Source organism: Brachypodium distachyon, chromosome 3 (assembly GCF_000005505.3).
Source record: "Brachypodium distachyon strain Bd21 chromosome 3, Brachypodium_distachyon_v3.0, whole genome shotgun sequence".
Taxonomy (NCBI): domain Eukaryota; kingdom Viridiplantae; phylum Streptophyta; class Magnoliopsida; order Poales; family Poaceae; genus Brachypodium; species Brachypodium distachyon.
This window is the reverse complement of record NC_016133.3, coordinates 57,011,859-57,038,598: the sequence shown is the minus strand read 5'-3', so window position 1 is coordinate 57,038,598 and position 26,740 is coordinate 57,011,859. Positions and strand designations below refer to the sequence as shown.

The window sequence follows — 26,740 nt, the reverse complement described above, 5'->3', positions numbered from 1 at the left end:
TAATCTTTAAACATCTCTCATCCAGTCACGGCTGGACCTACATATGTTCACCTCGATGTCACTTCATGCGATCAACTCTTCTTGTGATGTCTTCAAAACTCGACCATCACGTATCGAATATCTCCAATACCGTACATCTCCGGTATAAACGACATACGACAAACCGGTGCCCTTCCGGATCATCGTAGCCTTCACTTCCATTGTTCCTTCGCACGAACGTCCCGCATGACCTTGATCCTCGATCTCAGCTTCCCAAGCTTCGTCTCTCGATCCCGTCATCGACCACGTTTTTCTAGCTCTGGCAACACCTGAAAGCGAACACACAAATAACCAGTACGAGCACAAGTCCACGACTTGACTCAGGGTAAGTTTCACACAACTCACGCCATGTTTTCACATAAGAAACTAATGGATCAGCACACCACTAGCAAAGCACTAAGTCCAAACAAGATACATGTCATCACTTAAATATCCATATTATCCAAAGTATCCACATCAATGTTTCATCTAAAACACTTGCCAATGTTACACATCACATATGATTTCACAAAGCCACCCCAATTGCCTTCATCAAAAATGAAGAGCATCACAAGACGGCGGTCGATCTTGTGGAAGAAGCTCGTGACAAAGCTCTCATGAGGCACGCCGTCTACGAGCAAAGCGCCGCACGCTTCTACAACACAAGGGTGCGGGAACGAGCCTTCTCCCAAGGAGATCTCGTACTGAAAAAGAATGTCGACCCAAAGCTCCAGCGCAAAGTCGACCCTAAATGGGAAGGACCATACCGCATCGCTGCAGTATTGGGAAATGGTGCGTACCACCTTGAGAATATGAAAGGGCAAAATCTTGTCCATGCCTGGAACGGCGACAAGCTCCGGCGTTTCTACGCCTAAGGAGGACTTTCAAGGGCAATCCTTGCCGCTCCCGAAAGGAGATCATCAGCGCCCAACCGGCCTCTTTCCTACGAAACTTCGAGGAATCATAAGCGCCAATGAGGCCACGTCTACATAAGACTTGTAAGTGGCCATCGGGCCATACTTTAAGACAAGGAAGTAAGGATAAATAAAGCAAGTCCTTGAGGAAAAATTAAGAGTGACACGAGACACTCACACGACTCATCGTCATAAAAGAGCCGCTACCCCTGTGCCACTCACCGAGGAACGCGGAAAGGTCTCCGTTGGCCCGAGAATCCTCTAAAAATGTCCACGGACATAGGTCGCTACTAGCGACTTGTTCCTTGGTGGATCCTAGCGTGCCTCGAGGCCATCCACCAAGTAGAACCAAGTCTCCCGAGGACCGGAAGCTCCTTAAAACACATGTAAGGAAACCGTAAATAAGCGAGTTATGCATGAGCTTATTTACCTCGGAGAACCATGCTACCCGTATGCGAGATGTCGCGCGCGGGTCTGCATGATAGTAACCGGGTTAAGCCTCCATAATAATCGCGGGAAAGTATAGCTTCCTGAAGTCCGAAGAGGGAAAATTCCGCATGAAATTTCCCGAACAGCAGGTCGAAATGTCCGGATCACTACCGGCATATCGATAGCGAGCCTCACAAGGGTACTAGGACCCATGGCTCGTAAACCATGGCCTAAGGCACCGAAGCCAAGTCGTATCCCAACGGCGACAGCAATTGATGACACAAAAGTGTAATCATAGCGAACGATCGCGAGCTGTATAAACTGAGAAAATATAGTACTTCATAAGAAGGAAATGTAGTACTCCGAGAAACACATGTTGATCCAAGTTAACATTTCCGATAATGTCGACTACATGGTGAAACATGAGAAATACATGCTGAGCTAAGTTAACATTTCCGATAATGTTGACTACATAGTGAAGCATGAAACACAACAAAAAAACTGCCTTACAACCTCTTCGACTAAAAGCCTAAACATTCTAGCCATGAGGCTAAGTCAAGTGGAGATATGCAACATCGCATAAGTAAGTAGCCGAGGTACATCACCACCTCCGAGGGCGACGAGGCTCACACCTCACCATCACCCTCCTGAAGAGCGGGCTCAAGGCAACGCACGAAGCGTTGAGCCCGAGCACGAAGAGGAGCACCCTGGTCCGCTAGAAACTTCTTCGCCCCGTGAGACATCTCACCCTCAAGCCCACTCATCCCGGCACCTCCGTCCAAGACTACTGCAACCGCCGACGAAACAAGTCGAGCACCCGTACTCAGGAGGCACTTCTTCACGGTAGGCTCAATGAGCTCCACCTGGGAAGTAAGCACCCTGCTCGCCTCATCCACCGTACGACACGGAGGAAGATCCGGCTGCGGAACACTCCTCAAGCAAGTCATCGTCTCCCGAATCTCGGTGGCCTGGGCAAGCAAAAGCGAAACCACCTTGAGACGACGATCCGGAGGAGGACAAGCACGAGGAGCAAGCATCGGGCCGTCACCCGCTGCCGCCAACTCCACCTTGAGGGAAGCAGCCTCCGCGCGGGCATGCTCCCTATCAAGGTTGGCCACCACCAAGTCCTCCTCAACTCGATGGGTCCTCGCAATCTCGTCCTTCTGGTGCTCCTCAGCAAGTCGAGCCCTGGTCTCCACGGCCGCAAGCTCCGCAGAAACGCGGGAAAGCTCAGCCTCTACGGCCTCGCGCCGCACCCTCTCTGAAGCCAACTCACTCAAGGCAAGGGTAGACTTGGACATCTCCATGTCCAAAACAGCAGAAAGCACACCCACCTGAGTCTTGAGGGTAGGAAGGGCACCCACGGCCTCGACCAAACCCCTCACCTGCAAAGAAGAGGGAGTTAGCACAAAGCTAACCCAAAGGACAAAGGGAGATAAGTCACGGATGCTCACCAGCTCCAGTGTCACGAAAGGGTCTCTCGCTCCATCATCGGCCGTCGGAAGTGCTCCATCCCTCGCTTGAGTCGGGGGCTCGCCCTCAAGAACCCCGGGCTCCGTGGCCCTCGCACCTAAAAACAAGCCAAGAAGATCATGTCAAAATCATTCGGAAAAAGAATGACGTGACCAAAAGAGAAGGACACTCACCCGAGGTAGGAGCATCCTCCTCAGGTCGCTCGCGACCAATGGAGAACACCTGGACGCCCGCACCGCTGGCTCCGGTCGACAACTCCACCACTGAGTCGCTCCGAAGCCGAAGCCCCGTCTCGCGAGTGAAAGCCTCAACCTTGTGACTCGAAGGAGGAAGAACTTGCTCAAGTGTGCAGATCCAAGGTCACCCTCACGGGGGACCTCGACTCGCCCACGACAGGATCTGTTGAATCCGCCGGGGCGTAGTCAAGAGAAGGAGAAGGAGTCGGGGGAGCCTTCCTCTTGCATCCGCTCGACGGACGAGGTATCTTGGGGACCGGCGTGATAGGCACCGCCAAGCTCAGCACCGCCGTTCCCGCCTCCGCCTTCCCGCAGGAGTCCCGCAGCTTGGACCCCACCGCCAACATCGACGGTGTGGCCAAGCGGGAGTAGCAATCGCCCACTCGGAGAAGCGACCAAGCTTTGGGTCTTGTCGCACCGGCACCATCTTCCCGAAGCACCTCGCGATGATGTTGTGGCATCCCCTCTCGCTGATCTTGGTCTCGTAGTCGCGGTGCTCCGGTCCGTCGTACGGACCTATCAGCTGTGCGGCCCACAACGCCGCCCTCTCCTCGGAAAACGTCGCTGAAAAAGACAAGCCAAAATTGTTAAGTACCTTCACAAGGGAAAACAATCAAAGCACGAAGGGGAGAGGGGCGCCACTCACATGCGGTGACGAGCTGTGGAGGACGGAAAGATCGAGGGACCCCAATCTCGGACCTCGGACGGCTCCTCATCATGAAGCGTCCCGCCATCACCATCTCCTCCATGAGGTCATGAAAGCTCCTCTCGGCGGATACCTCCTTGATCTTGGCCACCTTCCAGAGGTCGTCCGACCAAGGATTGTCGGGGTGAGACACCTCCCTGAGACCTCAGGCCCCAGAGTGCCGGGGGAGATCACCCGTGTGCCGAAGACGGGTCTTCGAAGTCCGAAGAAGAAACCACTGGGACTCCCACTTGACGAACAACTTCTCCGCACTCTTCCCCGGCATGAGCAGGAAGTCGTCCCCAAAGCCGGAACGAAGCCTCAGGTTCACCGAACCAAAGGCGCTCAGAGCGAAGCCGTCCGGAGTGAGCAGCTCCCTCACCTCCACGGTAAAGTAGAAGAGCAGAAGCTTCATCGAAGGCTCCTCATGAAGCGCCGTCTAACACAGCCACCTGAAAACGTCCAACCTCACGATTGTCGACGGGTAAAGCTGGGCCAACTCGATGCCGTACGTCTCCAGGAACTCCAGCGATTAACCGTCTTCAAGGCATCACACTTATGGGGAAATAGTTATAGTAAGCTATTGCTGTGTCGTCCCCTCTTATTGTGCAAGACACCTTATCACTCTATTTTGTGCCACATCGGCAAGTCATCTTTTCTATTTATAAGCTTGGGAATTGGAATGCTGGTGAACCTGTTTAGCAAATATGAAAACCCTAAACCCTCTGCCGTTGCATATATAGTTTCGTGTTCTAATAATAATTCGCTTTTAAGTGCATCCATCAATGCATAGGTCGGAGGTAAACACGTTTTTTTCGACAAAAAAATCCTTAAAACAATTGTAAATGTTGCTACACCAGTCCACCACCGTTGTTCTATGACCCTGAGCCTAAAGGGCCACCGCATGACGCATATGTAATATATTATGTGGTGCACTTGGTGTGTTAGTTTTGATGCAAGCCTGACTTACAAGAAATTTAACTAGCCGAAAAATTATCATACCTTTTTTTTTTCCTTTAATAGCCTAACATAGCATGGACAACATATGGCTTGCCAACAATATGATCCTGCTATCAAGAAACTGTTTTGTTATTTCTAAGACGGTTGACGCTAACAACCATATATCTGATCTAATCATTAAGATTTGTGCAGGAGTCATGCAAATACAAAAAATAAAAAAATGAAACAGATGATTATAATTGTCCACCCAGAAATACTTATTTCACGGGCCACTAACACGTAGACACTTCCATCGAGAAAACGGTACAACTGGTTTTTTTTCCAGAGGTGATGCAGCTGGTTCTGGGCTTCTGGCACACTGCACGGTCTGATATCTGGCCCGAAAATATTTTGCACCTTCCACCTGGCACTTTGTATTGGTCAACTAAAATCTCTGCAAATGTGAATTCAACTAAAATCTCTGCAAATGTGAATTCAGTTAAACGACTAGCTATACCAACTGCATATCCCAAAATTACAGCCAGTTTTGACAGAGCCGCGTATCATAGCCTCCAATCTTCAGGCCTTGTCGGTGATGCTCAGCGCATTTGTGCTCCCTGTCTTGCACCCTTTGTGTACCTTAATTCATGGCGGTGTATGCATTGGTGCACACGCGGCAGAAATCCGGCCGACTTGGCGTGGTGGACAGCTCGCCATGACATTCATCTTTGTTGCAGCCTCTTGCACCATCGGTCGTGTTTGATTCATGATCCCTACACAATGCTTGCTACACTGTCAAGTAACACAGCTTCTCCGAACTTCCGCATGCCTCCTACTCCTATCATCGAGCGAAATGGTATCATGGTATATATACTATTTCGGTTGATGGATCACCAAGAGTACAAAAACAACTTAGATTGAACTTTCGAAATGATACAAGATGTGGTGGAAGACAATGCAGTATTTATTTGATGGGGACCTGTGTGGGATGAAGATCGTCGGGAGGAAAAGGATTGCCCTTTTAAAGGCATGGGAATTACAAGATTGTACACGGATGTTGAACAAAACACGAGGTACCAATTAAATCAAGCAGGCCAGGCACGCATGTGAGGGTGGGCTCACGAGCTGATGGCCTGTAAAAAAAGGGCGCGCTTGGCCGGCCCAGCTCGTGAGCTGGAGTGGGCTGGCAACACGGCAGGCGGCAGCCTACTTGGGACGCGGCCCAGTCCACAGTCGACGCCCAATCTTCCCGATTCACGCAGTCCATCGACGCTGCTGCTGCTCGCGCCGCGTCGCCGCCATGGCTGCTGCTCCTTGCACGCCAGCTCGCGGGCCAGCCGGAGCCGAGCCGGCAGGACCAGCTCGATCGTGTCCCAGCTTGCTCTGCGTTTCCATATACAGGCAGGAGTTCCAGCAACATGGAAGATGTGAGAAAATTTGATCCTCAAAGCAAAAAATTAATAAAATTGAAATCTTAGTGAAGCTAGACTTAAACTTAAATGAAACTTGAAATGTTCATAATTCAATAAGAATTCGCTGATCCTCTTTCACTATATTGGGGATGCTTTCGTCATTGGTGCTTAAGATTAATTAAGTCGCTACAGAGGTTAATTAATTAATACCAGTGGGGATTACTCCGTACTCAATCTTGAGCTTCACCATAACGTCATCTTACTTCACCACAGCGTGGAGATCATCGTTCTTCGGTTCATCCGCCTTGTACATTGTTCACCAATTGGCGCAACCTTGACTATGCAAACTTCCTCATGCCTCCTACTCCTATACAGAGAGATCGTCGCAGAACTGTGTCGTGGTATTCTTGACCACCTCTCTGCTAGCTAGTACTATTTTTGATTGATGGATCACTTTGAACTTTCGGCTTGTGTTAGGAACAGGGAGTGAATGACCTGTCCTTTTAAAGAGGTCAGAAGTGAGTAGAAACTTGCATGTGCATCTGAATTAAATAGAATTGACATAATGTACACTGAAACTAATATGAAGTCTCTAGTGCTTGAGACCTAACACGTTACCTGACGCATTAAGTTTGAGCAATCTGTACTCCAACACAATTATAATGAAGTACCCAACATAACACAACGTACAGCACATCGAATAGTTCCATGATCCAAGGGCACTGGTTTGAACGTCCAATTGTTGATTCTTCTGACCAATACCACAGGCTAGGAAAAATAATTCAATCACTAGATCGTACTAGTACAGACGAAGAGAAATCAATCACCGGAATATACAAATTGGGGTAACTATACACGTGCGGCCATTCTGTTTTGTTCCTCACGCAAAGCTGGCGATTGATAGATTACCTTTTTTTTTGGCGAGAAATAGATTACCTTAAACTTGTGAATTGACGAGGTTCACAAAAACTATTACTGTATGTACGGGCGGAGAAACTCCGGCTCAGCTTTCCTTCCAAATTACTTAATTTAGACCGACTAATTCTAATTATCCTTGAGAGCTACAAGGATCACTCACCTGCTTGCCTCATCATCTCCTAATTAAGATCCTCGGCTCCAATGTGCTTACAAGGAAGAAGAAAAGGAGTGAGGATGGCGGCGGATTGGGAGTTTTCCGGCCAATTCTCTCTTTGGAGCCGGGATATCGCCGGTGATAGTGATGGAGCCAGACGAGAAGACGTTGCACCTGGCTGGTCTGTCTTGGGCTCGCCCAGTCCGATCCGCTAACCTGGGCTTGTTGTCTATGATGCGGCCCACCTGAATTGGCTCCCAAAAAAACATTCTGCAAATTGAACGAGTGAATTGGTTTCGTGCACGTTAGGACCAATAAGCAAGGGCGGCAGCACATACATGGCTCGATACATGCACCAGTAAAGTGTAGTATTTCCAATCCACGTCTAATTAACAGGACGAGATGCTGCCTGCTTGGTCGCAAGGAAACATGGTCACGCAGACATACGTATGAATTACTCTATCGGGCCAAGTTCTCCTTGGATACAAAGGGGATCTACCTTTCGTGCATCTGACCAATACCAATCACACTGTTGCCGCGACGTCCATAGAACTCATACATCGCGTGGTCGACAGCTTCCCGCTACAATAACCTCTGCAGAAAGCCAGCAACGTCTGGCAAAAGCCCATTGTAGATCTTCGTCATTTCGTTCACGATTCCCACACAATGCTTGCTTGTTCGCCAATTTACGATGGATTTGCTCACTTCTCGGTGCCTCCTACTCCTATTTCCAGAACATGCATGACGCAATATATATAGTTTCCTATTAGACAACATCTGGTTCTACTATTTTTGGTTGATGGATCCTTGAGATCACACAAGAACAATCTCGACTGAACTTTGGGTGACATACAAAACAAGATGGAAGATGGAGTGTTATTTATGTGGTGAGGACATGTGAGAAGCGGGGAGGAAAAGGTACATGAGAGTTAGAAGCTTGCACATGGATGTTAAATATACAAGAGCACAAAGTACCAATTGAAACAAGCAGGACCATGCATGCATACGTATGTGTCTCCGGTTTATTTTGCACGTCCTTGTCATGGCGTATGCATCTGGACAAACAAAAAAAATCTGTTCACCTGAGAGTAGCTGAGAGGCAGGAACCTACGATTTCACGGGCCGGTTTTCACTTAAAAGGAACAAGAAACGAAAAAACAACTCTCAAGTCCGGCCCACACGTCCCAAACCCATCACGGCCTCACGGGCTCCACTCCGTCAGTGTCTCGAACATTCCCTTCGTCCAAGTTACCCAAACACTCTCGGTTCTCGCACGCCGCCATGGAGCCCTCGCCGGAGCATTCGCCGCCGACCACCGCCACCGCCGCCGACTCCGCTGGAGGAGGATACCAGGCGTTCCCTTCCACCAACTCATCCTCACTCTTCCCTCTCTTCCCGCTCTCCGCCCCCGCCCCCGCCGCGGAGTCCCAGATGCTCTCGAACCCTAGCTTCTCCTTCGACGCTTCCTCCCTCAACATCCCATCCACTGCCCCCTCGTCCCTCCCGCCGCCGCTGAGCCCTTCGTCGGACGAGGAGGCGGCGTCTAAGCGCGCGCCCGCGAAGTACGACCTGCTGCCCTCCTCGCCGTCGGCTTCGTCGTCCGACGAGGAGAGGGGGTCGAGGCGGAAGGACAGGAAGAGGAGGAAACGGAGGAGGGAGAACGAGCGGTATGATGGGGCGGCCGCTTCGAGGAAGCCCGGGGTTCGCGCCTGGGCTGGGTCGGAGATGAAGCTGGCCAAGGATTACTACTTAGATGGGAAGGGCGACCAGGATAACCTGGCGTTTGGATCCATTTACAGGTCAGGCGTTTGCAATTTGCTTATGTACTGTGGGATGCAACCCGCTTGTTCCATACGAAGCTTCTATCGTGCCAACTATGCTGAATTGACTGTTTATGTGTTCGTTTGTAAAGTTATTGGCGTGTAGCTACCCTTTGTTGGTTGCATTGCTGTGGTGTTTGGTTCTAATAGGACGTGATTTGAGTTTATGTTTATTTTTGCAATTCGATGCAGGTGTTTTAGTTCACATGCCGAAGGGCTGTGTAAGCAGTTTGTAGGCTTGCTTATGTTTAGCGCCTTAACAAAGTTATTAGCATCAAGTTTGATTTCCTAGATGCAAATACTACATGCTTAAACTCCCAGAGCACTAACTAAAAGTGGGTCAGACTAATTGAGTTTCAAAACTTGGGAGGCCGAGTTAATGGTCGATGGACATTGAGTTTAAACTTTAAACCGTAGGTGCTTAATTGCTTATAGCTTATCTTTATGAGTTCGGCATTTATCTTCTAGGACTTTCTGGGCTACCAAATTCAGTATTTCAGTTACTTGTATGAATGCGAGCAAATAGTATAGATTTAGTTACCATCATCTGTAGCTTTGTACATAAAGGAATTAACCTTGTAGCTGCTATTGCCTATTGGCAAATGATACCAGACTCTCTTTTAGTTAATATTTGATTTCTATTCTTTTAACAAGTTCTCAATTTCAAGTCTGCTTAGAATCGAACTTGGAAGCTGCTGCATCTAAATCAAACCTTTATCAGGGTGTGAACCATGAAATATGTTGTATTATCCAATTCAAATGTGGCAACCAAAGAGGGGAAATCAGGAAATGTACAACAATAGTGCTAATGGAAGCTTTTACTGATGAACAATCCGACTGGTATGGTCGATGTAGAATGCCAATAATTTCTTGGAATTAGGACACCGTCAGGTTGGCATTTTTTTGTGTACTCCTCCTTTTGGTCAAAATGTCAATGCTTGACAAGATGTTGAAATTTACCATTTCTTGCCTGGCGCAGAGACTTCATTTTTGTTAGTTGAACTTATTCATATAGCTGATTCTGTTCTGTTTACTGAAGTCTAACACCAATGGTAATATGCAGAATGGATATTGCACGCTACAAGACTCAACGTACGCTAGAGGAACATGGTCGTAATCGGCTCGCGTTTTATTATTCTGGAATCTCTTCATCACATATGGATGTAGATTCAGATTTAGATGGTTTGGATAGCAAAGTAAGAGCTGGAGGTCGCTACTACTCAGCAAAACATGCAGTCTTAGAAAGGAATAAGGGTTTCAAACACCTGAAAGTGTTGAAAAGAGATAGGATCGCAGTTCAACCTGAAGATTTTATTCCCGTAGACACATCATCCCTTCCTGCGAAAAGCACAATTGTGCAACAGGAGCTTGAGGAATCTTGGGAAGATGAAATACTCCGAAGGACAAAAGAATTCAATAAGATGACACGAGAATGTCCTCATGATGAAAAAATTTGGCTGGCCTTCGCACAATTCCAGGTATCACAATTGTGAAATATATTTCTTTCACCAGGCTATGCATATGTTGCTGTATAATTTATAGTTGTATACTCCCTCCGATCCTAAATTATTGTCTCAAATTTGTCCAAATATGGATGTATCTATTCTTAAAAAGCGTCTAGATACATGTAATATTTCAACAACAATTTAGGATCGGAGGGAGTACTAGTTATAAACAAAATTGTAAGTTATCAAACTTATGACTTAAAGTTCTATTTCAGTCAGCTTTTCCCCCATCTGTTATTAGTAGTTAAGAACTTAAGATTAAGAAATATACTAGAGAAATTTCCCCTGCTTTTGTATTGCAGGACAAAGTAGCCAGTACTCAGCCACAAAAAGCAGCTCGTTTGCAAACAACTGAAAGAAAGATTAGTATATTGGAGAAAGCCGTGGAGCTCAATCCGGATAATGAGGAATTGTTGCTTTGCCTTCTGAAGTCATACGGAGAGAGGGATAGTACTGAGAGTCTCTTTGTTAAATGGGAGAAAACACTTATGGAACACCCGGACAGTTGTAAGTTGTGGAAACAGTATCTACTTCTGTGCCAAGGGGAATTCTCCAGATTCAAAGTATCTGATATACGAAAGTCTTACACATATGCAGTGCAGGCTATATCTGCAGCTTGCGCCAAGCTATGTACGCAGGTTTAGTGTTTCTTCGAACATAGTTCAGCTTACCTGCTTTCTGCTCCCTTCCCTCTCTCTCTTTGTATGAATGCTCTGTTAGCCAATAAAATGTTTTCTTTTGGATCTACAGGATAGTCAAAATACTGATCTCAAGGCATCTCGTCCTTCCTTAGTTCATCTTGAACTTGGTTTAGTGGATATATTTGTGAATTTGTGCCGGTTTGAATGGCATACAGGACATCGAGAATTAGCAACCGGGTTATTTCAAGCTCAAATTGAGTTTAGCTTATTCCCGCCTCCCCTTTCTCTGTCCACAAGCAGTAAGCAAAGGCTCTTTGAGCATTTCTGGAACAGTGGTGGTGCCAGAATAGGAGAGGATGGGGCTCTTGGATGGTCTACATGGTTAGCCAAAGACGAGGAGAGTAGACAGAACATGGTTATGCAAGATAATTTCCAAGAGCCTGAAGGGGGAGGCTGGAGTGGTTGGTTTGACCCTTCAAAAAGTCATGATGAAACAAACGTGTCTGACAAATCAATAGAACCATCAGAAGCTGATGGAAATGATGCAGAAGACCATGATGCTGAGGACACACCTGCACAAGATGACGTTCAATCTTTGCTAAAAAAGCTTGGCATTGATGTGGATGCTGAATACAGTAGTGAAGTTAAAGATGCAAAAACTTGGAATAGATGGTCCTCGATGGAGTTGTCCAGGGACAATGAACAATGGATGCCTATTCATGAAAAGTCTGGTACTGTATCGCTCCCTCCTCCTGTGTTGGTAGATTGCCAAGGTCACTTTGTTTATTTGTTTAATCAAGCCAAAGCTAACGCTGGATACTATTTCCTGGAATAGGACCTCACCTTTCCGATGACGCTGGAGAAGTCAACGATCAGCTTTCTAGAATAATCTTGTTTGAGGATGTTACTGAGTTCATGTTCTCTTTATCTTCAGAAGTGGCACGATTTTCTCTGATATGCCAATTCATTGATTTCTATGGTGGCAAAATTCCTAGATGGTAATTTCTTTTAGTTCTATCCTGATAAGCTGTGCTCATCTTATTCCTGCAAACAGAACCAGATAATTGCACCCTATTCTCTTGTAAAAAAGTATATTTTCCTTCAGTGTGCAAGGTGTAAAACTGCTCCCTAAAACTACTTTTGTGCTTGGCAAAACAAAAAGTATATTTCGGAAGATATTAGCACCATATCTTCCGAAAAATATGGAGTTAGCAAAACAAAAAGTACTTTTGTGCTTGGCAAAACAGAACTAGACCGATGCATGGAGTTGCACTATGGATAGTTTGTCAGTCTTTACTATTTTGACTGTTGTTTGTATACTTATCTATTGGCACTAACCACCATTTATTTTAAATTCCAGGACATCCACCAACAGTTCAAGTTGGCTTGATAGAATTTTGAGCCTAGAGATGATACCGAGTGATATTTCGGAAGATATTAGCACCATATCTGACCTTGTGAACAAGACTCAAAGTTCAAGCCATTGTAGATTGGAGTCATTATTAGGAAGCATGCATGATCTTTCTCAAAGACCTGGCTTGGTGAAATTTCTGAGAAATGCGATGCTGCTTTCCCTTGATGTATTCCCTCGTAATCATATATTGGCAGAAGCTGTTCTTGTTACCACCCAAATGTATACCACCCAAGAGAACACTTCGTCTGCTCCAGCTAATGCATCTCGGGCTTTGGCCAAAAATCTACTGAAGAAAGACAGACAGGTATGCTGTCCTCTCATATTTTTGTTGTGAAGCATAACAGGTTAAAAGCTCATTTCTAGTTGTGCAGTGAAGCCAGCAACAGAAAGTAGTTACTCATGTCCTTTTAACCAGATGTTATTGAGTGTGATCTGCATCAGTTACTAGATAAATGCATCACATAGTTTGGGAACCACAATCAACTAATCGAACCAAGGCAATCCAAAATTGTGGCAGAACCGCATAAGTCTTCCATTCAATAACAGCTGTTTATATTTTCCATTAACCAGTTTTATACTCCATCCTTCACCTTATTTTAGATGTTTTTTTCCGAGAATTTTCTCTGCCCACGTTTTTGTTTTTACATATGCTGTGCTGTACATTTTGTGTAGTAAAAGTTACATCTATCAGTAATCAGTCTTGATTATGTGTAGCTTGAAGCATTGCATTTTTTTAGACGAAATGTGAACCATTTCCGTTTCTCGTTGGCAGGATCTTTTGCTTTGTGGAATATATGGTCGAATTGAGGCTATGCATGGGAACACTGTCCAAGCAAGGAAGGTGTTTGACATGGCACTGTTATCTACTGAAGGAGCTACAGAGGTATCATAAAACCATACATGATTGTATTTTAAAGAAGTCTGTATATTCAGTCCTAATCATTGTTATTTGCTACGACTACGTAGTTGTAATATGCATTGCTGCTAGACCATCTTCTTTTTTGTGTACACAAACATAGACCTATCTCTTGAGTGCATGATCTAAAATAGATGTCTTTAGACATTGGCATGGTCTTCAATGGCAATATTCAGCAATAGTTTTTCTAGTTATAATATATTAGTAAACGAAATTAGAAATTAATGATTTGGAAAAAGGTATGGTCATCTCTATTGTAATTTGTAAAGATAGCTTATTGGTTAGTGAGTATATCTAAGGGTGAAAACGGGATCCTGCGAAAGTCCCACTTCTAGTTCAATTCTCAAATCTCCTATTCAAATTCTGAACAAAATTTTGAATAGAAGATTTGAAAAATGAACTAGAAGCGGGACTTTCACGGGATCCCGTTTGCATCCCTAAGTATATCTCCTTCCAAATTTTGCTGGTTTCAGGGTCAATTCTTTGTATCAGTACTGCAAGGTGGTATGTATAATCTTTTTTACTTTAGCACATTTCTGTGTGCCGGTTATTGCTTTTGTTGGCAGGACCTCATCAGGAAGGTTCCTATTCTTTATTTGTGGTATGCTGAGATGGAGGTAGCAGTATCTACTTCAAGAAGCAATTCTGACTCGGTGCATCGTGCACTCTACATTCTGTCCTGCTTGGGGGGCAATGTCAAGTATACTCCTTTTGTTGGTCCTATATCACGGCCAATGGTATTAAGGGCTCGTCAAGGATTTAAAGAGCAGATTAGAAGCTTGCAATCTGCATCTGCATGTGGTGGTTTGAAAGAAGAATCAGTTGCTCTAATTTGCTCCGCATCCTTGTTTGAGAGTATGACTTCTGGTTGTTCTTCTGGTCTTGAAGTGATAGAGGAGGCCTATCCATTTTCAGGTCCATCCTCTCTCTGTTTTGTTCTCGATGTATTTGGAGATTAGTATATTGGAGAAAGCCACAAGTCATCATGCCTCCCGTGTATGGTCTATTCCTATATGAAAGTGGCTTTACTATATGAAATGACAGTTAGTCTTTTCATTCTTTTGCTTGCCATCTTTGTTGCTGATAGAAACTGCAAACAACCACATACTAAGTGCCAGTTTCGTCCTATGTCATGAACCCATTTATATTTCTTCTCCTATTCCATATTGGCTGCTAATTATTGACAGTGAAATATGCACTTGTATATATGGTTCTGTTAGTGGCAGCTTATTTGATCAATTGTTATTTGTCAAATACTCCCTCCGTACCAAAATAAGTGACGTGGATTTGTATAAGAATCTATACAAATTCAAGCCACTTTTTCTATTTCTAAGTTTTCTAGTTTAGGTGTTGTTTTGCAATGCCTGCTAATCTGAAAATTATTCTCTATATAAAATTTGCAATCGATAAAGCATTCTCTTATCATGTGAGCATGATTTATTCAGGGAGCAGCCATAGCTTGGAATTCGAGGAACTGTGGATGTATTACACCAGACTGATCCAAAAAAATCTTAATCAGTTGAGTCTCTCAAGGGTTTGGCCAAGCATATTGCAAGGAGTACAAACATATCCTTACAATCCAAAATCATATGCAGCCATGTTAAGTGTGAGCTGTCTTTACAGTGTTCCCAACAATCTGCGTCTCACACTGGACATATGTTGTCAAAGGTAAGAATCACCTTGTTTCCATGGAAGAATTATATCCATGTCCCTACTTCTTTTCATGATAGTGAAAACAAAATGTTGAATATTTGGTAGAAGTGATATAAATTTAACTGATAGTGAAAATGTTTGTCTAGTTCTCCTTTAATAATGGGTCCTCCATGAGACTTCGTTATTTGTATGCATATACAGTATTTAATAATGGGTCCTCCATGAGACTCTAATAATTTGGTATATGTAGCTTGTGAGCATACACATATAAATATTCCTAACTGTCTTTATGCAATTTTGTTGCATTTATCATTTATGTTTCACTAACCAGCTGAAGTCTAGATGTTCTTGCATACTTTTTTTACTGAAAACTTTAGGGTAGGCCCTGATGTAATATATTTTTCTTTCATGCTTTATGTTGACTGATTATTTTCCCAACAGGGACCCTTCCATAATTGCCTTGCTGTTCGCTTTGTCCTTTGAATGGAGTAAAGCAGGATCTAGCAATAGAATACACGGTCTGTTTGAGAGAGCTCTAGCTGATGATAAGTTAAAGAAGTCTGTTCTGTTGTGGCGATGTTATCTAGCTTACGAGGCGGAGATAGCATCTAATGCTTCTGCGGCACGGCGTGTGTTCTTCAGAGCTATACATGCTTGCCCATGGTACGCCGCTGACATATGATTTGATATCAAAGGTTAATGGTGCCATTTTACTTATTGCTAGCCACCCAAGCCCTTTTAGATTAATGTTTGCAAACAATGGGCATACAATCTATACAAAGTGCAACTTACGGAAGACTGTAGTTTATGAAATGTTAGCTTTGAATATCTAGCAGTTACTTGCCTTTCTTTGCTTCCCATACAATGATACATTCTCAGGGATCGCCTTGAGAACACCCAAATGATTTTAAATTCATGTGTATTCTCTCGCAATTCTTTTAGCAGCCCACATTTTCTAATATCAAACTTTAGATTTTATCTCCAATCTCAGATGATGGTTGTGTACTCAAACACTGAAGGTTTAATACGATGCTATTGACTCTGTTTTTAACTGTTCCTCAAAAGAACTATGCATTTAATTCTAAAAATTATACGTTGCAGGTCTAAAAGATTATGGCTTGATGGTTTCGAAAAATTGAGCTCAGTTCTGACTATGAAAGAGTTATCAGATCTCCAGGAAGTAATGCAGGACAAGGAATTGCACATTCGCACTGACATCTATGAGATACTGTTACAAGATGAAACTGATATCTGATTAGACATATCCTTGGATCGTATTCAGAATTCCAGATCTGTTCCGCATGGCAATTGTTGCAGCTGTTAGTTTCCACGATTACAACCAAATGCAGTTCTACCTTGCAGTCAATACTGAGATCCTTAGGCTTGTTGCTCAGGAACATGTTATCTTACATCAGATGGGATCTGGAAGCAATTTTAAAATGACCCCTTTGGATGCCAATTTCGCCAATTATAATTGTGTTTTACATTCCGTTCCGCCAATCTGTTGGCAGGTTTGTTGCCACTGTGGTTTTCTCATGTGATGCATGGTTATAGAATATATGCAATGGCCTCACTAGAGTCTTTAACCACAGGACAAAATCAACTTATAAAGGTCTTGTTGAAACTGCTGTGAAGGAAACTATAAGATAGTGGGGATACATAAATGCAAATCTACTGCAACCTCAGGCAAGTGATCATCTGTTTTGCAGGAAGCTTGTTTTCCCATTTCTTATTTCTCCCGCTACATTTTACATCTCTCGATATCATGTTTATCATGGTTTTTTCTGGTGAAGCAGCTTAGCGGTCTTCTGTGCAATTTCCTCAGGAACTCGGCTGTTAAAAGAAAAGCTTGGTTTATTGGGGGCTTTGTGAAGGTTCCTCGCAAATTAGTAGAATCACTAGTTTTCTACATCTGCCCTTGGAATGAATGAAGGGAAGGCATTGAGTTCAAACATACAATAGTATAAATATAGTAAAATGCTACCCCATACTGCAATGTTTAAAGTGACACAGCAAATTTGAGCTTTTAGAGACCACTGTCAAAGGTAGGCTTGGAGAAATGGGCTGGAGGATGAGTAGCAGGAAGGATTTATGTTAACCAGATCTGCTTCAGTAATTGATGTTAGTTCTGTGCTGTGATACCATAGGCTTTACTACATTTCAACATCGTAGGATTTGGTTGCTTGAGATGTGTTATATGTACAGTGTGGACATGTGGTAACACCGCTGCTGGAGGCCAGTCGCTGACTCGCCTGTTCTCATATGGTAGCCAGATTTTTTGATGGTCCAGATTTTCAGAGACATCAGGCTACTTGGTTGTTTTGTTATTATTGTGCACTTTGTGCTTGCATAGTTCATAGGCACAGTTCGGTCCACTTCATCAGAGCGTGGTTGATCTATGTCTCGCCCTACGTTGCCTGAAGAGGCTGTATAGTACGAACATACGTATTCCTTCGTCCAACAAAGAATGTCTCAACTTTGACTAAATTTGAATGCATCTATACGCTAAGTCATGTCTAGATACATTCAAATTTTGACAAACTTGAGACATCTGGACAGAGAGAGCAGTACAGTTCATGAAAGGCTGGTAATTGACACAATGCGGTTGGCAGGGATAGCGATACACTGACATGTCGATGCAGTCTCGAGATGCCAAGTTGCAAGCTACCGAATCTACAAGCCTCCGATCCGGTTGATTACCTTGGCTGCTACTTATTTACAATGGTTAAGCTTGTCACAACGGGGAGGAAAAGCCTATACAATTAAAAGGGGAACCACTCTTCCTCATGATGATGATCCATGCCATATGAAGACTCATCGGCCTCTTCACATAACCGATTCCCTTTTTCAGCCTCTTGGTTCTTCTGCAACTACATTCAGTCTCTTGTTCTGATGATGGTTATGGTGCCCTTCCCTCTCGTTCTGATCCTCGTGAGGCTAACAACTGCTTTCCCAGACATACCTAGCCCATGAGCCGACACGGCAGGGCCGCACGAGAACGCGCCCACCGGGTGCCGAACTGGCCTCGCCGGCCGCTTCAGGATCCTCCGGTTGACGTCGTTCAGCGTCGTCGCGCCGCCTCCGCCTTCCAGCCCCAGCGGCTTGACAACCGCAAAAGGGTACAGCACATCTCCGCCTCCTTTCTTCCCTGTACACAAGCCATCCAAAACACTGTCTTGTCACACCGTCTAAAACAAGGCTACGAACTACAAACTGGGGCCAAACCAAAGAAACACACACGATCACCAAAAATTTGTCTCAGGCTGCCGCAAAAAAGGGCAGCAGCGGCGGCAGGTAGCGGTCCTGCTGCTGATCCCCTGCTAGTGTTCCAGTTCAACTGAGCATGGACACATGCGCGCGGCGCGAGTACTAATTGCTCACCGGTGCACCCAACCCAAACCCACCTGCAGCCAGCTTGGAACAGGACGAGGAGGACGGCTCGCTGCCACTGCTACTAGTACTACTGTTGTAGCAGTAATGGCTGCCGCCTGTAGTTGCCTTCTGCAGCCGCAGCGTCCGGACAGCTCGCTCCTCGGTGCCGGAGAAGGCAGGAGGAGGCCCCCCTGCTGCTGCGTCTCCCCACGCCTGTGAGAACGGGACCCCCTGCACCTGCACCTGCTCCTTCTCCTTGCCCGATGCGTCCTCCTCTTCCTCCCCTGCCCACGTACAACACGTCCGTCCCGGCCCATTTATTAGTTTCTCTTTCGAAATACAGCACGACACGTAACGTACTAGCATCGTGCCACTATTAACATCCAGAATAAAGTATAGATATTCCGGTACGTGCTCCCTGCACCGATTAAAGAATGAGAGTACATTTTTTGTGTGTGTACAAACATCTGGATGTACATAGGAATGTATACTACAGAACTTATTAAGAAACACTGTGTCATGATGAGCTATGAAAAAGACAAACGCGTGGATCTTATATACTACTTCCGATCCATGTTACTTGTCGAAATATTACATGTATCTAAATGTTTTTTAGTATAGATACATTCGTACCTAGACAAATTTGAGACAATTAATATGGATCGGAGAGTGTAAATTTTTTTTTTGAAAGGAGGTTGAAACCCCTATGTATACCCGACTCCTATATATATTCTGCAGCTGTTTTTTGTTTTTTGAACTTAGGAGTACGAAACTTGTAACTAAACGGATGTTAATTAAGTTGTCCAGATGTGGATGCACGGAATCACCTGAGCCGGCAATGCTGCGGGTTTCCGGGCCAGGGACCATGATATTCGAATCATGGAGGAGAGACCCGGCCTCGCCGCTGCCGCCGCTGCTGCTAGGACGATCCCAGAAGCTCTGCTCCGTGGACAAGGAAAGAAACAAGCACAAAGCGACGGGTTAGAGAAAAAGGGCCAGGAAGAAGACAGCATGCGGCACTGCTACACTCCTCTGCGTGCATGCCAGGGCAGGCAGGAGACACCTAGACACGACCGGAAACTAGAGTGGTACTTTCTCTTTTACGTGCGTCCATTAGCGTGACAATGAACATACATCTTTTAATCAGTTCCCCTGTCTATAAAGTACTGGTAAGAACTAGCAGTGCTAATTGGACTATCTTTGAAAATCTTAGTCTTTGAAATAATTAACATCACATCCCTTTGTCTCATTACATGTATAGATGTTCTTGCATTGCATCCATAATACATCTATGAATCATCTACTCCCGCAGGGGAAGATAGCTAGGAACTTACCTGAAGAAGGCATTGCAGCTCTTCGCCCGCCGTGAGTACCGAGCACCGCGGCGGCGACAATGGCTCCTCCGCCGCCGTCATCCTCTGCCGCTTGCACCGGTCGCTCCAGTGGGCGACGGCGTCCTCCAGGTATCCTCCTCCGCCGCCGCTCGACGACGACGACCCCGGCGACGACTCCGGACCTGCAACTATACGGCCCCAAAACCAAAAGCTCAAACGCTCAATGTCGACACATCGCTGCTAGCTATATCTACTACAGCCACGCCCTATCTATCTAGATAGACACAAGGTCACAAGCAAGCAAGCCATCAATATAAAGAGAACGTATACGTGTGCTAAATTAAATGCATTCTTGTTCCGTGGCACCAGTAGCCAAGGCAAGCAAGGCAGGGGAGTTTTGGTCCGTAGCTATAGCCAGGGATGAATTAATCGATATGCTATCTCTGACTTACACATGGGCATGGCGGGGAAGGAGGAGGGGAAGAAGCTGACGGCGCCGCCATGATTGCCTCCTCCACGGGCGTTGTCGTCGTCTTCGCAGCGGAGCTCCCAGTCCCAGCCAGAATCGAGCGCCGTAGTACTCCAGCTGCAGTCGCCGTCGTCGTAGCAGCAGCTGTCCAGAAGCGCCATGGCGTCCTTACTCAGTTTAATTTGGCTTTGTTTGCTTGTTTTGAAGTGAGCTGACGGGTGATTTGGCCTCTCGTTGGAGTGTGGGTCTTAAATAGGAAGGACTTTTGGGAGTTTTGCGTGGCTCGCGTGCGCCAAAAGCCGTGCCGGGTTGGCTGGATGGAAATGGCTGCTGCATTTGCATGCCTCCGTGGAATTTGTAGACTTCTTTTTTCCCTTTCTTCTTTGAGAGAGAACAGAAGTGTTGGAATTTGAGGGGAAGCCAAAAGCAGAGCACCTGGTATTTTTACGTCGAAAAAGAAATGGGGAAGCAGCAGCCGGTCAATGGCGAAAGAATGAATAAACAAGAAATCAAAAAGGGGAAAAAGGGGGGAAAGTTGCGGTTTCTGCATGTGGCCCTTTCTCGTGATTCGTTCTGCTTGATTGCCCTGCCCCTTGCTCCTTTCCTCTTTCTTTCATCGGAGAATGTTGCAAGTCCATCAAACCAGACCACCTTTTTTTTTTTGTGAAATCATTGAAAGCAAAAGGGTTCTAAAAAGAGTGTTGCGCCATAATTAAATACATTGCATAATCATGTTACTTCATATAGATTCTTCAAAATAATATTATCACGTGCTAAGGTTATTTGAGATCGATCAAGAGGTACATATAGTGGCTCTCTATTCATTTGGTAAATAAATCAATTCTTTCACGTGCTTTCCGCATGGTTGATTAGAAATGCAAACGGGATTCTGCGGATGGTCCACTTTTAGTTCATTTCTCAAATCTCTTATTCAAAATTTTGTTCAAAATTTGAATACTATAACATTGTAAAATTGAAGTATAAGTGGTCCTTTTGCGCGATCTAGTCTACATCCCTATGGTTGACACGGTTCAGTGTGAGAAAGGATCGGAGTTAACAAATGTGTTTTGAGTAAAAATGAGTGAAAGTTGCTAGCCGCTGTGAACGAACCCTGTTGGTGTTTTGGTCGTATCCTCGTGCTGCAGCAGACGGGGACAGCGGCTGTGGCTTTAGCATCCTTCCACGCATGAAACGAAAATCTTTGGACTGAGGCCAAGGATTTTTCTTCTGCATCTTTACTCGTCAAGGTTCAAGGATATGCTTCGCACTCTGCCATCCATCATGCATTGCATGGTAGAACTGCGATCTTATCATGGCTCCATGTACCTGGGACTCTACATAGCACTCCTAGCCAGCGACTGCTTGTTCACAAGGGTGGGGCTGGCTTAACATATCACCTCCCAATGATACCAAAAGGGACCACATCAACTCTGATGATCTCAAACATGCATTGGGAGCGATGTATATTCAGAGTAGTACCACTCATATTACCATGTTTCTGTATCTAGAGAAACAGAACAGAACAACACATTTCTCCCGGTGGTGATTGCTGCCTTTTCTTCAAGAAGAGTTGGCGATTCATTGTCCCTGAAGAATGTTCTTTGTTTATTGTTTTGCAGGGTGCCATAGGGTTCAGGTTTCATTCAAGAGAATACTCCGTAATAATTTAGTACTCGGCCACCACCCAAAAAGGGTTTGGCGTTCCAAACACTTTAAAGGTTTGATTGATTGTGTCCATGATCAGTCAATCTATCGAAACGAGGAAACGATCAAAAGAAACTACTCTGAACTCTGAGCTGCAGTGCCCCTCACTCCTCAGTGTAACTTGCATCGAGAGAGTGATTCATTCATTCATCAAGCATTGATCAATTACATAAAGCGCAGCCCGTCCAACACAGGACGATCAAGCTATCCTCCTGGGACAGAAGGAGCTCCCTAAAGGAGAGGTCAAGAAAGGGGACCAAGCAGTAGGTTTAAACGTACTTAGCACTGACAGAGTGACAGGCATCCATAAGCTTTGAGAAAAAAAAACTCATCGATGCCTCCTTTTCCACTTCTCGTCTTTTCTCGCTAGCTCGATCGATCGCCCATTCTTTCCCCGGCGGTCAAATGCATTGCAGACTCACGCAAATATGTTAACGTTCCTTTGCAGCTTCCAGCCTTCCACACCACTCATCCGTCAGTCATCTCAAAATCTGAAATGGTACTAGTGTCCTTCGTTTACCGTTCTTGTTCTTTGCATTTTTTTTATCCCGTCCTCTTGCCACTTTGGCAATGGATAAATGGATTCTACCATCGTGGCTTTTACCTGCCACCAGTTCATGATTGGGTAAGCCGTCCTGTTGTGTTTGTTGGTGATGGACTGCTATACTGCTACTGCTAGTGGCCAGTGGGGTGTGCTATGGCTATGGGCAGAAGGGGGCAGCAGTAGCGCGGCTAGGAAAGGCGTTCTTGCGCCCTGTGTGCTGCTGCTTGACGATGCGTGTACTTGTTGTTCGAAGTACGCTGTCCCCGGCATTATCATCACCCCATGTGCCTTGCTTAATCGAACCTGCTATTTACAATTAGCTACTCCCAGACCATAGATGTGCCCTTTTCCTGTTGATCTAAGAGTGCCACCAACAATTGAGCTTCGGAGTCATGAATCACAAATCCCAATTTTAAAGCATGTATCGGCGCCGCGCAGGTGTAGTACATGAGGCTAATCAACTAATAGGATTTGTTTACTGAAATTATACTACAGGGATCAAGATTCAAGAGCCATGAGAGCGGATATTTGGTGACACGGGACCCCCAGTGGAAGCTATGGAGTAGAGGAATTTTACCGCTCGCTCGATTGGATGACTGACTGTCCGTAGATTCTGGCATGAAATTATTGGCAACTTTTACCAACCAAAGCTTTCTTGCAATGAACAGCGGAACGCGCGACTTTTCAAAAAGGGCCACTAGTAACTAGACATTCCCTACCACTGCTGTTGCATACAGTGACGAATTTGTAATCCGTTTCTAGTACTCGTACTCCGGCGTCACATTGTATTAAAATCTTCTTTTGCGACAGTCACATTGTATTAATTAGAAACGGTAGTGATCAAATTGCGGTGTCATGATATACCGTTAGTCTTAGAATTAGCTGTGCATCGATGTATGTGTATCAGGCATTTGGCAACAGCCTGAAGTTTCACGCGCAATATACATGGCGAATTCTCCCGTGCTCGTTACTCCAGCGAGGCTAAATGGAGTACTACAAATGGGCATTTTTGTTTTTTCACATTTCGCATGGCTAATTTTTTTTTTAAAAATAGATGGAGTCTTTCTCTCGCACTCCCGTTTCCAGTCCGCTGCCGTCCTCGTGGGCGCGCTGCCGCCTTACCGGCCGCGGCCACGGCCGCCTCTGCCTTTGCCCCGCGCGCCGCCGCCAGCCCACCTCCTTCTCTCTCCGCGCCGGCGCCGTGCTCGCCCTCGTCCAGCGGGCCACCGCCCACAACCAGCCGCTTAGCTGTTGCCCCGACCCGCGCTGCCACCTCCGTCGACCTCGCCCTTGCGTGTGCCGCCGCCGCCCTCAACCAACACCAGCCTCACCCTCCACCCACCCAGCCGCCCTCCACCCAGCCCGCGCCGCCGACCTCGAGCGTGCCGCTCCATTCCGCCCTCGCCGTCCTTGCCCCCAGTGCGCTGCAACCGCTCTCCACCTAGCAGTGTAGCGTCGTGACATCGGGTGGCCTCCGCTGGCGGCGGAAGCTCCTTGGAACAGGGCCAAGAAAGGGCGTTCGGTTGTGTTTCGGGATATTTTTTTGGGGGGGCAGCTGTGAGATTACATCTTTGCTCTTACTTCTAAATACTCCGTCCTATTACTCCACACATCTCAATTGGAGTATCAGGGAGTATTAACACATATGAGCCCTTGGATCTAAAAAATAGACGGCCCAAATTAATTTTGGGTACAGTAGAAGAGCTCATATACATCTCTGAAGCTAAGCTAGCGAAGTTTCAGGCTCAATATGTATCTCTGAAGCTAGAGCAACAATGCGAGGAAAGAACTTCAGAATTTCCCCTGTTTTCAGCTAGATCAACAGCTTCAGCAAATCAGCAGCAAAAAAAAAAACCGTCCAGACAAAACTTTCAAAACTTGTCAGTTATCTCATCATCGCGTGCAAGTCAACTGTTTTGCCAAGAGCGGAAAGCCTGAGAGACTACAGCAAGAATTTATAGGGCCAGCCAGCCTTGTCCCTAGCTAGCCAGCCAGCCACCCCATCTGATCAAGCTGGAGATTTTTCGTAACTGTTGTTCGCCATTGGCGCACTTACAATGATTGGCCCATCCACGATCCATCCATTGTCCCTCTCAAACACTCCACAGTTTCATTCACTGGATCGATGGATCGAGCTGTTTGTTTTGCAGCCAACGGGGCCGATCGAGCGACACACATGAGCGCCATCCTGGGTTTCCTTTTCGGTCTCGGGGCTTTACTACTGCCCCGATGGGGCTGTTCCAACAGCACGCGGCACGCCTGTAATTGGACTGCGACTAGAGCATTGATGCAGATGCTGTAGTACTACTGGCGAGTTGGTTAGATCGGCGGGGTGAAAGAGTTGGCTCCTTTGATTGGAGCTCGCGGTGAAAGCTGAACCCAGACGGTTTTGCGGATGGAGTGTTCCGATCGAAGCAGGAGTATTTTATCCAAGCTCAGCTTTGGAATCTGGAGACCCTTGCCGTTTGATCATCCGTTTCAAATCTAGCCGGCCTTCGATGCATGCCATGGCGCATTGGCATGCCGAGTTCTTTTTCGGAAAAGAGGTGAGGACGTGAATGTTCGCAGATCCCTAGAAAGAAAGAAAGAAATTCTCGGTTAAAAAGACGAGCAAAGCGATCGAGACTGGCGGGTTCGCGAGGAAGTCTTCCAACCCCGTTGTGTGATGGTCTTTGGGATCTGCTGCGTTGTTTGTGTGGCGTTGGAGTCGGCTTCGCACAGACTTCGGTGCGACGACCCCGTGCGCTCGTGCTCGCGGTTTCCGGGCCGCGCAATTCGTCCTCAGCTTGGGCTTTCCACCAGCCTTACCGGAAAGGCCGCGGCAGTAAATTTATGACGGGCCGGCCCACAGACCGGCAGCCGCACTTCAAACTTCAAACAGAGGCTACGGCCTACGCAGGGCTAACGTTATTTTTTTCTTTCCCGAAAAGGACCGAGGGACAAGTATGCACTCCGTATTAAAGATCATCGATTGAAAAAAAAAACACTCGTTACAATATAGATGCACGTATACATATACCACGAGTCAAGTTCGGCCACCGGCTCTTCGAGAGCGAATAATCATCCTTTATGAGATACACATGGAATTGATCCCTACAGGTATCCTACACGCCTACTACAACTCGAGGTCCAATCTTGACCCAATTCTTACAAACATTCCACGCAAATTCAACCTTACCCTAAGTAATAACGCTGGCCAGTTTTTCGTGCCTGTCAGTGTTGATCGTCCATCCGTGGTGATCGTGTACTAATCTATATCTATACCTATCTAAAAAATGCGGACCGTTTCTTTCACCACGCGGTTTCGTCGCCTGTCAAACTTCACCCGCCTCGCCCGATCCCTCGCTCGACGCCCCTGTCTCACCACCCAGCAGGCTCGCTCGCCTCACTTGATGCCCCTGTCTCGCCAGCACAGCCGCGCCTGCTGCCTCCCTGAGGCCCTCACGGCTTCCCTGCCCCGTTGCGGTCCCTCCACCCCCCTCCCCTGCCCTCACCCCGATTCCTCTGCTCTCCTCCCTCTCGCCTCTCCAAAGCCCACCACCCGAACCCGCGGCCGGCTGCTCCCCCTCCCCTTCCCCGACCCTCTCCTTCTCCCTCTAGCTACTCTCCTGGATCTTCACCGCTTGTGGCTCGCTGCCGCAGTAGGTGGATGGGTCGCAGCAACGGTAGGGCGGAGCCGTGGAGGCGTTCGACGAGGTTGAGAAGGGAAGGGGCGACGGGGTGGGACATGCCCAGCGCGTGGCGATACTAGACCTCTTCGTCACGCTGCAGAGAGGATTCGGCGAGGGCGTTGGCGCGGGCGGCGGCAATGTCGACAAAGTGCGGGAGCGAACAGCTTGGCGGCAGAGAGCACGTCGCGGTAGGAAGGAAGGGGCGCGTCGGCCCGGGTCCGCGGCTCCTCTTCCGTGGCGGCGGCGGCGTCTCTGCGGGAGCGGACGACAGTGGAGAAGCGGAGGTCCCCCGCTAGGCGGTGCGCGAGCGCAGATTTCGGGTGGTCGAGGGTGAGCGTATCGGCCTGCATCCCTCGTGATCCTGCTGCAGCACCTCCCCGACCAACTTCCTGACGTTCTCGGTGGCGGACTTTCCCATCTTCGTACAACGGCGCTTGTGGAAAACCACGCTCGTGCAAATCCTGGTCAGCATTCTTCATAAGTTCGTTTCAAAGACTGCAGTTAGCACAAGCCTCCTCT

The 26,740-nt window shown here is 46.5% G+C and overlaps 2 protein-coding genes across 4 annotated transcripts; one reads left to right on the top strand and one right to left on the bottom strand.

The window, feature by feature from the left end:
• The first annotated feature begins 8,366 nt into the window (after window positions 1-8,366).
• Window positions 8,367-17,416, top strand: LOC100822966 (protein NRDE2 homolog). 3 transcript variants are annotated; one of them, XR_001407207.2, is made up of 13 exons: window positions 8,372-8,977; window positions 10,062-10,476; window positions 10,806-11,141; window positions 11,254-11,875; window positions 11,980-12,142; window positions 12,505-12,862; window positions 13,331-13,441; window positions 14,041-14,389; window positions 14,920-15,142; window positions 15,569-15,790; window positions 16,229-16,638; window positions 16,720-16,813; window positions 16,924-17,416. XR_001407207.2 is itself a non-coding variant. In XM_014901465.2 (11 exons), exons 1-11 carry the CDS (start codon window positions 8,460-8,462, stop codon window positions 16,380-16,382), a joined length of 3,471 nt encoding a protein of 1,156 aa, XP_014756951.1. In that variant the 5' UTR covers window positions 8,372-8,459; the 3' UTR covers window positions 16,383-16,639. The 3 variants fall into 3 exon arrangements, 2 of the variants coding, with proteins under 2 accessions (XP_024317399.1, XP_014756951.1); XM_014901465.2 differs by lacking the exons at window positions 16,720-16,813; window positions 16,924-17,416 and having other exon boundaries at window positions 16,229-16,639; XM_024461631.1 differs by lacking the exons at window positions 15,569-15,790; window positions 16,229-16,638; window positions 16,720-16,813; window positions 16,924-17,416 and having other exon boundaries at window positions 8,367-8,977; window positions 14,041-14,470; window positions 14,920-15,059.
• A 204-nt stretch (window positions 17,417-17,620) lies between these two features.
• On the bottom strand, window positions 17,621-20,680 carry LOC100822650. The gene is made up of 5 exons (XM_014900649.2): window positions 20,286-20,680; window positions 19,834-20,021; window positions 19,327-19,438; window positions 18,532-18,783; window positions 17,621-18,275 (listed from the first exon to the last, which is right to left on the bottom strand). Exons 1-5 carry the CDS (start codon window positions 20,461-20,463, stop codon window positions 18,004-18,006), a joined length of 1,002 nt encoding a protein of 333 aa, XP_014756135.1. The 5' UTR covers window positions 20,464-20,680; the 3' UTR covers window positions 17,621-18,003.
• Between the last annotated feature and the right edge of the window lie 6,060 nt (window positions 20,681-26,740).